An 11,898-nucleotide genomic window follows, 5' to 3' on the forward strand; every position below is an offset into this window, starting at 1 on the left:
TGGCAAGGTAGAAAGGTCAGACTCCCATAACTACACAACTCTATGGCAATAATCTAGAGTTACCTATTCTGCTAGACCTCAATAACACAACTCTAATTAAGCATTAATTACAAAGCAATTAATTAATTGAATGTGTATTAGAAGGCAGTGACTGTTTTAGGTAAGATTTATACATTATCATGGTAAGAAAACAGGCTGGTATATCTGTCATTCTATATGGGTGATCTAATTGGTTTCACAGGATTACATCATCTTAGTCAAAATGGGCTAACAAGCCTGCTGGCTTCTTTCTCTTATAAAAATGGTAGATCCTGGCTTCTTTGGACTCACTATTCTATAAAATACTAAAGTCTTTGATCCTTTCCATTTTAGGTGGAACCAGGAGCTTCTGTTTGCAAGGATTTGGAAAAGGACTTCATTATCTATATCCTTTCTGGTCTCTTGGGACCTGTTTAGTCCTTCTCCCTAAACAAAAATGAACACTTCTGTCCTGTTACAAATGGAAAGTACCATTGATTGGCTCCAACAAAATGTCAGTTGGGCTCCATTACTTGAGGATGAAAATTGCAATTACACCAGTCTGAATGGAACCAATGTCTCAAGTGCAGAGTGGGGAGGGGCAGCAGGAAGAGTCAAGAGGTGGATAGGAGGCAATCCCCACATCATGGCAAAGATTGTGCTGACATTTGCATATGCTGTCATCATAATGATATCCCTCTTTGGCAACTCCCTGGTATGCCAAGTTTTTGTCAAGCACAAAGAAATCAAGAAATCAACAGGCCTTCTCATCTTCAATCTGGCGATATCTGACATTTTGATAATCCTGCTCAACAGTCCATTTGCTCTGGTGAGTGATTTATATAGAGTTGGTTTCAGTACATAAAAAAGAGGCTGCTCCATTTTAGGGGTGGATGATGGGACTAAGGAAATAAAAGGGAATATGCAAGCATGAGGCCTACATTCTATACTCTAGCATCTCTGCAGTGCTTAAGGACAATATTTTAATAAATAACCTATGCTTTTTTCTTTTTTCTTCTTGCTTTCATCCCATAGGCTCGTTTCCTGACTGGACAGTGGGTATTTGGTAGGATTATGTGTCATGTCTGTCGTTTTGCTCAGTACTGCTCCCTCCACGTTTCAACTCTTACACTGATGGCAGTTGCCATGGACCGGCACCGGGTAAGACCACTTGAGGACAGTTTTGAATAAAAGAGCACGGAATGGGAAATAGCCGGGAAGATAAGACATCTTGTAGAAATCTACAGGGAGGAGCCATATTTGAGAATAGAATATGTTTGTGGCCTGGCTCAGAAACTTCTCTCCACTATCATACATACTCCTACAGCTGGATGCCATTTTGAATTTCAGAGTTTCAGCACCATATGTGTATTTTAAGCATTCTCTCTTCTCCCTCTAAACTATCTTCAATCCATCTGTGTTCATATCGGAATAAGATAAATTAAATTAATAGTCCAAGTAAATTCTTTAATTCAAGCAGAAACTCATCAACCTTTGTCTGATTATGCAAACCACACTGACCTGGGCTGATTCAAGAAGTGTTTCTTGTCTTTTGTAGGTAATTCTTCACCCAATGAAACCAAGGCTAACACACTCCCAGAGCTTAACGGTTGTTGCTGTGATCTGGAGCATTGCAGTGTTCCTTGCTCTTCCGCATGCAATTTACCAAAATGTGTTCACTTACATTGGCATGTAAGTCAAACATAATGGATAATTTCACCTTTTTCTCTGTAGAGACTCCTAGGAAATTGACATTTGTAATGTTCTTAACTTCATTTTCATCCATTCCCTATTTTCCTTAATAGAATATATGGTGTAATTTTCTAATTCTAATGTGTTAGTGGAACCAAGAGGATGGGCCACCAAGTTAAGATCACTGGCAATGAAGAATCTGTCTGTCTTCAGATTGATCTATACCTAGACTAGGCTCATAAGAGATAACATTTTATTTCATTCCCTTAATTTTAAAATTGAAGAAATTGAGACTTAAAGTTTCAAGTGACTGGGATTTCTTATGGACATACTGTGCAAAGTAGCTACTAGAAGCTTTCTGGGTTCCTTTCAGTTAGTTGTCATAACTTTTGTTCTGCTTTCCTCCAGGGATGGCACCACCAGGAGCTACTGCCTCCCTGCCTTTCCTGGACCGAGCCAGCAGGTTTCGAAGTATGTGGACCTTGGGACATTTGTCTTGCTGTACATCCTGCCACTTCTGGTGATTGTTGTAACCTACTCTCACCTAGGAAAGAGGTTGTGGCTACAAAATGCCATCGGTGATGCCTCTGCTCGTCAACTTATGGCACACTACCAGAAGCGGAAGAAGAGCATCAGGATGCTGATACTTATTGTGTTGGTCTTTGCAGTTTGTTGGTTTCCACTTAATTTCTATGTGGTTCTTATTTCCAATGCAGGCGTCGAAAATGATAGTGTGGTTTTCTATGGCTTTCACTGGTTTGCAATGAGCAGCACTTGCTACAATCCTTTCATCTACTGCTGGCTCAATAGGAGCTTCCGTGCCAAACTAAGATCTATATCATCTTTCAGGATGCAGTCACTGTTTGTATGTAGCAGGTCCCAGGTTCAGGAAATCAAGCCAAAGGAGAGTCTTGAGCTTCGGGAGCTCCGGACATCTTCGCTGCTGCGAGTTCCCCTGGCTGTTCCAGAGCCCCAGGTATTTGAGGATCCCAGTTTGGCTACAGGGGATAATTCCCAAGTTTCTGTTCAAGGGGATTGGGAAGATCCAGATCCCTCCATAGATGAAGAGGCAGCAGCAGTAGCAGGGCCCTCAACCCAGGATCCTTACTTTTGCATTCACATGAAGACTACCAGTCACTAAATTGGGCACCCATCTGATCCATTGCAATCTCGCTTAATGAATACCTTCTCCCAGACAATTCAGTCAGAGATGGGGTAACCTTTAACTTAGATATTGAATACAATGCTTTACTATCGTGTGCACCCTCACAGATCCATCTCTCTGGATCTTTTTATGGTTTTGAGTCTTAGTTCTGGCATCAGAATTCTACTTGAGTCCACTGTACCATAATGTGGACAACTGACTGTGCCAGACCCTGAAGGAATTTGTTGACTTACTTAGCTTCCTTGCTTTGCAGATAAATGTATGAGAATCACATTTCCTGAATAAGATTCTTTCTTTGCCTCCAGCTTTTACCTGTGATTATTGCTAGTAGTGATAGTGAGATGGAGGAACTGTGAGTGAAAGATGTCTGTGTACAGAATTACTAAGAAGACTACTTGGTAGCCCCTCTCTGCCAATAGGAACACCCTTTTCTTCACTGCCCTTGTGCACCGACTTGGTGCTCTCATGTAAATTACTTTGTGCATCAACTTAGTCTGAGGCAAATACTCATGATAAGGAACAAGAAATACTGGTGAATGACTCTGGACTTCTATTACCCCATCTTTGTAAATGTGACTCTGTATACTCAGTCTACAGGTCTTTGCTTTTAGACTAATTTCCCATGCTTCATATATCTCATCTTGTCTATAACTGTGGACTTTAGCTGGAGGAACTACTTGGAATTTGTATTAGCTAATTTAGCTAATGTATACTGGCATATGTGGTCTCTGATGAATTTATTGACCTTTCTTATCAGAATTGGCCATCTGAGTTGATTATTCACTGACTTTTGGTCATACCTTTATCCTAATACTTTCACAACAAGCAGAGCAGCATCTCCACCCCCCAAAAACTATTCCCTATCAACTAAAATTTGTTGCATCTTAACATGACATAATCAAGTGCATACATGCACACACATGCATACATTTTTATGTTAACACAGGTATAAGCTTGTATATATTGCTTCTTGTTACCTCTCATGCTATCCACCCGCCTGGTGCTCTCACTTATTTCTACCTGTAATTTTCATGCTAACTGAGCCTAGACAAGATTTCATGCCTTAAAGTGAAATCTTAAAGGCTCTGAGAGTGTGGCAACTTCTTGCCTCTGGAATCAGCATTTCGTTATAGTTGGTGCTTCATGTGTTTGTTTGATTTGATTTGATTTTTTGGTGTTGTATATCTCCCTGTGAAAATTGTACAGATTCATGACCTAATTTGTGCTCTTATGTGCTAATTCCATTCCTTCGCTATTTCTATGCTTTTCTCTAACCATATCAAGTTATCACTTATGAGTGGCTTTCATTTTATTTTGCTTTCTCATATACTCATTTCAACTCAATTCATTTTAATTAATAATCTATATTCTTTTTTGTTAATTATGTCAGTCTCACACATGGAGTGTGTTACACACTCCTGTTCAGAAGTACACTCATAGAATACAACACTGCTTCTCTCTCCTTCCGACATTTCATCCGGGTGCTCACTTTTCCATATTTGTTTGTTCTGGTGTCTCTAATATTGGATTTTGGTTGCTGCCTTAACCAGAGTTTCACAACTTCTTGTGCTGAGGCTCATCATCTCTTCACTAGTTGAAGCCTCCTCATTTCCGGTGCTTTGTTCCATTGTAGACTTTCTGTTTGCTTCCCCTGCTTTGCTTTCTCTCTCTCCCACTCCCCCTCACTCTCCCCCTCTCCCTCCTCTGCTTCTCTCTCTCCCCCTCTCTCCTTCCTTCCCTCCCTCCCTCCTTCTCCCTCCCTCCCTCCCTCCCTCCCTCCCTCCCTCCCTCCCTCCCTCCCTCCTTCCTTCCTTCCCTCCTCTCCTTGGTGTTGATCTAAGTCTAATACTAATTCATTATTCCTTTTCTGCTTTTCCCTGTACACAGATATCCCTCTTTCAGTTTCTTCACTTTTTTTGTCACAGAGATTCCCTTCCTACCCCAGACAAGAGTGAACACGAGAGAACATTCTTGTTCTTGTGTATTATGTTGGCTTAGAAAATCCATCAGAGGGCACCATACACGAGGATATTGAGAAAAGTCTAACAGTTTCCTTGAGATCTCAGCATTCCTTAATGAGATTGTTCTTTCTAGCTGAATTGTTTGCTTATACTTTCATTGTGAATAGTTATAATTTAATATCTGATTATAAATGTAGGCATTAGTATCTGCTTATAAATTTAAGAACTATATCATTGTGAACTGATTTCAGCTAACTTTATGTAGAATACAAATTTATTCATGGCCACAAACTTTACCTTAGGTATGGGACCTTTGGTGATCTAATTGATTTACTTTAGCAGACAGTGAATGGCTCCAAGAAACCTGTTACTGAAAGAAATTTCGCACATATTCAATTTGTGTGATAGAAACAGCATCTGCACAAGTAAAAGCACCTTGTGCTTTGATTTTGATGTAAGGCAAGAAGTCTCTAGTGGGAACAAGCCCAAGACTCAGAATACTGGGACAAGGATTTTATTTGCTCTGATTCAACTATTTGTGTGACCTTAGGCAAGTCATGTGGCCTTAGTGTGCCCCAGTTTCCTCATCTATAAACGGTGGTTAATAATACCTTATAGGGCTATTGTAAGAGTTATCTCTGATAACAGGTATTATTGCTGTTAATAGGCTCATTTTCCTGTTACCCACCTTGTGATTATTGCTGTTAATATTACTCTAATTGTAAATGTTACTATTGTTATTGTTAAATATTGTTAAATTGATGTTGCTGTGCTCCCCTTGAAGTGCTGACCTGTATACAACTAAGAAGGCTATGCAGGTATTTACGAAAATACTACTTGATATATCTCACTGGGGAAAAAGGAAAGCTTCTACTGCCTGTTTAGATTACTTGAAACTAGGTTGGACAGAATACTGCTGAGAAGAAAAAGATTTCCAGAGCAGAGACGGAGACAGTAGCTGAACTCTAGACAACTGAACAAAAGAAGTACATGCCAAGTAATAAGCAGATGGATAATTTTGAGTTAGTCTCTCAAGTAGGTTTTTCAGAACTTTAGCATTTCTGCTCTGAGAAGAGCGGCAGATAAGGAATCAAAGGACAAAACTTGAAAGAGGTGAAGTGTTTACAAAGTATAGAAATGACACAGGGTTTCTATTCTGAATTGTCATCTCTTTTCTAAGAACTCCCTTTATTTATGATTCAATGTAATTCTCAATAATTGTATTACATATTTATATTTGTTAATGTTTTAGATATCATAGTAATATATTAAGTGTAATAGTACTCATTACGGTGCTCTTCTGAAGTGTGCTTAACGTGTTTTATGGTGTTACATTTAACCATTTTCCTGCCAAAATAGTTCGCAAACAAACTGCAAAAAAACAGAAAAAAAAATCCCTAAATTTTATTTATGTGTGCTTGTTTATATGGAACACTGAAATTCCCAAAAGAATGAATATCATTATTGGACTTTGGAACAATGTATTACCCTTGTATGTATCCAAAACAGGTTACAGTTGAGGGAAACCCCTCACCTAGACAGAGCAACTGCTTCAGAAATTGTTCTGCTTGACAACCAGGAAGAGTGAATTATGAAGTTTGGGAGCTCCAAGCTGTACGCTGCACCTGTACTCAGATGAACTGTTCAAAAGGGGAGAGGGTCCAATTAAGGGTTTAGAGTTGGCTGACTGTAATTATCGTGTGTCAGCTGCTTTTTGTACTTAAGTATATTTTGACTGGAATAATTTTTCAAGTGTTTGAAACTACAAACCTTTGTGAATCCTTTGCGACTATGTATATGCTTAATTGAAAATAAATAAAGCTGAAGATAATGAAAGTTGCTTCTTCCTTAATGCGGACCCCCCTGTACTATTTTAAGCTCCAAAAGAATAACTCAGTAGCCAGTAGCCTAAAAAGGACATATTGACTTTAGAAGTAACAGCCTGTGAATTAAACTTGATTAAACAGAACCTCTTCCTGGCATGGCCATATCGTTGCAGCAGAAACAAACGTGTGGAATTAAAAGTGCTCTAGGGGCTGTAGTTTCTCCAACTATTGGTCTCAGTAAAGGGTGAGCTCCCAAAAGGTGGGGGAGGAGAATAAAGGATATCATAAAGGAAATGGTCAGGGGCAAGTGACACGGCAGTTATAGATAATGATTATACTTAAGTACCTTTCTAAATATAACACCGTTAGTCCTTGTTGAGAAGTGACCACACGGAAGGGAAATGTGAGGGAAATTGACTGGTCACTAGGATAAAGTGAGGTGGCATAATAGAATTCTGGATAAATTGGCAGGTTCAAAGCAGTGTCTGAGTGACTGAATACAGTTAAGGAAAGGAGGACTGGGGTTGTTGTATCAATGGGCCAAGCTGCTTCTGCCAGCTCCTGGATCTCTGACCATCATTTGCTTTGCACAGAGTGACCTCCCATAAAGCAGTGCTGCAGCTGCTGGAACTGTATCACCCATAGCTGTCCTATAGATTAGGCCAGTGATCTGCCCACAGGACAGGCACTGCCAATTAGTTTCTCCCATGTTTAGACCCCCGGTAACCACCACTACTGTTTATACTTCCACTGTCCCAGCTGCCACTATTGCAGCCACCCCACTGACTGGTATTGTTTCTGTCAGTGAAAGAGCCTCAGAGAAAAAGTAATAAGGCTGTTGAAAGCAAACATGGAGAGTATACATGAACATTGCAATCAAGCAAATGTAAGTACTTAAAATGTGGATAGAGCACCAGTGAGGTATCAAATAATGGTTCCCTCAAACTCCAGTTTGAGTTTGTCAGACCAATGCATTATCTTAGTTTAGAGAACACAAGCAAGAGGTTACAGTACTTAGGTATGTATGACCCCAAGCAGCTGCATCACCACAAAGTCCCAGCCCATCACTAATGACAGTCTTACAGAAGCTGAATCATGAAGCCCCCTCCTTATAGTTATCCTTTTCCACTTCCTATATACCACCACAGCACCTCCCAAGACCACTAGTAGCTAGGCAAGTAGTAGCTGGCAGATGTATGGGCTGGACCTCCATGAGGATCTCATGCCCTCTCTTCTTCTACTCAATATTGTCAATAGCTCCACTATTGTTACTATAAACCTATTTATAGCCATTGTTTTGCTCAAAATTGTGTGCCATGGATACTTGGCCAAGATATGTCTATGTAAGATGGCATCACATTATGTCTGAAAGGATATGGCCCATACTTCAATGCATCCCTATCCTCAAGCTCTTACATTCCTTTAATCCCCTCTTCTGCTGTGTTCCTTGATCCTTGGAATGTGTGGCATGTCCATGATCCTTTGTGGAGCATTGGGAATCCATGGCCCCTCAATGGTCACTTATTCTCAATGGTTTAACTAGCTATTATTCCTTCTAATAGAAAATACCACTCACTGTAAGAAGTTCTCCACCAAACAGACTGAACCAGTACTCTATGAGCATAAATATAGATGTTCAAAAGGAAGTTTGACAGGCATATCACATCTATTAAATAAAAACAAATAAAAGTTGCTTCCCTACTGGGGCTTTCTCAGTTATGCATTTCTAGCCTGGCTTATAGTATTAAATGTGAATTCTGCTTCTGGTGAGACTCCACCTTCAAACAGAAAGTTGTAGGTTGTTCTCATAACATTTCATGACACTGTTGCAGCAGCTGGTACACCTTGCCATGGGGGATATTCCATTTCAGTAGCATGGCATGCAGATAAGCTTGATTAGGAATGTTGGTAACAGTCCTCTTCCAAGCAGCCTCCATTTTACCTTCTGTTACAATTATAGCCAGCCTATAGCTCTAGGCAGCTTAGAGCTTGTTCTCAGCCTGATTTCTTTATGTCCTGAAACCAAAGTGTATGGCATCCTCAGCAATAGTGGCTTACGATGTAGATTTGGCATGCAACAAACAGAGATGGCAATAACCTTTATCATTTTGAGGTTCTCTGTGGATTGTCTGGCCAACAATCCATAGGAAGGTAGTCCACTGCTGACACTATGTTCTTTATTTAACCTTATGATTTCTAGAAGTGCTGAAAAGACATCCATGCAGGATACCTTCATCCACATTTTTAATCTGCTGTTTTATTGTTTTTCTCGAAAATTTTCTAGAGCTATGTTAGAGTTTCTACTGCTGTGATAAAAAAACAAACCAACCAACAAGCAAGCAAACCAACAAACATGACAAAAAAGCATCGGGGGAGGAAAGGATTATTTCAGCTTACAGTTCCAAATCACAGTCCATCATCGAAGGAAGTCGGGCCAGAAGACCAAGGCAGCAATTTATGCAGAGGCCATGAAGGAAGTACTGTTTAATAGCTTGCTCTCCATACCCCATGACTACCTACCAGGGGGTGGAACCACCAGCAATGAGTTAGGGCCTCATAAATCAATCACTAATTAAGAAAATTTCCCAAAAGGCTTGCTTATAGGCCAATTTTATGCAGGAATTTTCTCAACTGTGGTTCTCTAAGATAACTCTAAATTGTGTCAAGTCATTAATAAACTAGCCTGGACAATCTCTAAGAATTTCAGAGGTTGGCATTATATTATATGTGTAAAACCCTTACAACAAGATCTCTGAAAGCTCTCCACCAACCATTCAAAGTATCATTTGATCTTAGGAGTCAGTAGCTAAGGATGTATTAAAGAAAAATGTTAGCAAAATCTAATACAGAATGAAGGGACTCCATTGTTTATATCATTTTTTTTTCCTCAAAAGGTCACATTAGACACTGTGGCATGGATGGGGGATACTACCTTATTTAGGTCGCTGACTCTATGATCATCACCCGTGTACCACATCTCTTCATCCTGAGGTACTGCAATGGAGCCTCCATTCATTTTCTCTGTGCTCAAATGAGTTTTGAGGAACTAGCTCAACCCACTCTAACAAGATCAGGGCCAGGAAGATGTAGGGCCGTGCTCGAACTTATTGTGATTGATATTCAACATGGGTCTGTGGAGGCTGATAGGCTCTAGAACAACACTATGGAGGCAGCTGTTGTTATTTAACCACAAGCCACATGTAGATGCTAAGAGGGCCCTAGGTATGGTGAACAGTATCAATGCTATCACATGCTTTCTGTAGGAGAGAAGTGCATGAGGTTTATTCTGTGGATAACTGCTTGCCCCTAGGATAAGTGTGGTCTTTTTCATTTTTACCACATTATCATTTTTGCCTCCCATCAACTCTTTTGGCTTTAAAACCTTCCAAAAGCTCACTAGCACATTTGACTATCATTTTTCCCTTAAGAACTCTAGCTCAACATAAATCTTGCTACAGATTCCTTTGAGTGACTCAGACAGATCAGATCCATTTGTCTGCTTTGCCTGTCTCTCATCTCTAGATTTCCTTAGCACTCTGCAGCAGTTTTTATTCACATAGCAGACCTAATTTACATGTCATTCTAAGTCATTTAGACCAAACAAAGTCTCTATCATTGCATAAAGACCATGCCCCAACATGAATCTCAGTAAATATAACCCCATTCCAGTCCCAATGTCCCAAATGAAATAATTTGTTTCTTAATTATCTGGTAAACACAGTCTTATTGGGCCCAGTGAACGGAGTGTCAAATTACCCCAGTAGTGTTTGTAGCTTCTCTATTGTCTTTCAGTCCCTGAAATACATTGAGACCCCACACTGTGATAACCATGTGTCCCCGTTGGATCATGTGAATCAGTACATCAGGGACTGATTTACCTCAAAGTGCTACAGGTTATAAAACTTTTGTTTAAAGGAGGAATGAATGGTTACACTATGTTTCTTGGCTTTACAGCAAGCACTCAGACTGATTCCATCTGCATCCATGTCTTATAGACCCACAAATAAAGCTATGAAAGTTTCCTTCACTTCTTGCTTCTCAATTCAAGGACTTCAGAGATAGAATAGTCCCTGAGTATAATGGTTTTCTACATCATGTCATTATTAAAACCACCATCTCTACACTGAATCAAGAACTTTTTTCCTTGATCTATATTAATGGTTAGACCTGAGAGGTATCTTCTAACATTCTTACATTGTTTAGGCTCTTTTCTGTATCTAACTCTTCCCATGGGTTTCAACCTTTTGGATCCCACTATTTTCTCTTTCACACAGATATAATTTATACACTTTTTATTTTTGGATCACCAGATGTAAGAAGTGACAAAATAAACTTCATCCCATCCTCCCTTTTGTCAGTAATCAAAAAAACAAACAAACAAACAAGAAACCTCAGTTAATGTGGAGAAATTAGTGTCATGTCCTTTTTCATGTAATGCAGCCTCTATACAAGAAATCTTCCCCTTTGACAGACATCAGTGCTTGTCTTATTACTCATAGCACTGGCCACATAGCCATCACAAAGGTTTTCTTCAACAATCTAGTCACAACTATCCTATTCTCAAGGATCGCAATGTGTGCTCTACACCTTCAACTGTTTTTAGGGTATCCTCATACTCATATGGCAGACCTCAGTCATAAAGGAGGTCTACATAGAATATAGTCACCATAGGCTTTCCCTCATTACTACCCTATGTCCAGATTCTGAGTTACATACCATAATACCTGCAGAAGAGTCCATTACCCATTACCATATAAATGTATACCACCATATGTCACATAGGAAAGACTAGGCAAGTTGGGGTTCCTATGACAGATGATCCACTCTCAGTTCTTCAACCTCAGATGCATGACTTTCTACAAAAGAAAAAAGTCATGCAGTCAATTCTCCAAAATTGATCTTGGGTTTTGTTCTGTCCTGTGTTTGGCACCAATTTGTTATATTAACTTTTCTGGGGAGAGGTAAACAAATCTCTACTCACCCAAATTAGGTATCATTGACAGACCAAAATAATGATTTTATTGAGGTACAACTTGGTCAATCAATGAGTTAATTGGACTTATGTACAGAACATTCCTAGTAAGGGGTTACTAACAGGAGTGTCAGTGACCCTTAAGCAGTTACATCATGGATGATGATTACAACTTTGTAGCTGTTGGAAGGCAGAAAGTTGTAATGGCTGGATTCCTAAATGAGATCCTGTGATCCTCCTCTCCATTTATTAGGAAGTTTCAAA

The 11,898-nt window shown here is 39.7% G+C and overlaps 1 protein-coding gene across 1 annotated transcript; it reads left to right on the forward strand.

Annotated features, from left to right (window-relative positions):
* Positions 1–475: 475 nt before the first annotated feature.
* LOC131900034 (G-protein coupled receptor 83-like) lies at positions 476–2,851 on the forward strand. Its single transcript, XM_059251474.1, has 4 exons — positions 476–847; positions 1,054–1,179; positions 1,577–1,710; positions 2,119–2,851. The coding sequence occupies exons 1-4, from the start codon at positions 476–478 to the stop codon at positions 2,849–2,851; spliced, it is 1,365 nt and encodes a 454-aa protein (XP_059107457.1).
* The last annotated feature ends 9,047 nt before the right edge of the window (positions 2,852–11,898 follow it).

This window comes from Peromyscus eremicus, chromosome X, assembly GCF_949786415.1.
Source record: "Peromyscus eremicus chromosome X, PerEre_H2_v1, whole genome shotgun sequence".
NCBI classification, from domain to species: Eukaryota; Metazoa; Chordata; class Mammalia; order Rodentia; family Cricetidae; genus Peromyscus; species Peromyscus eremicus.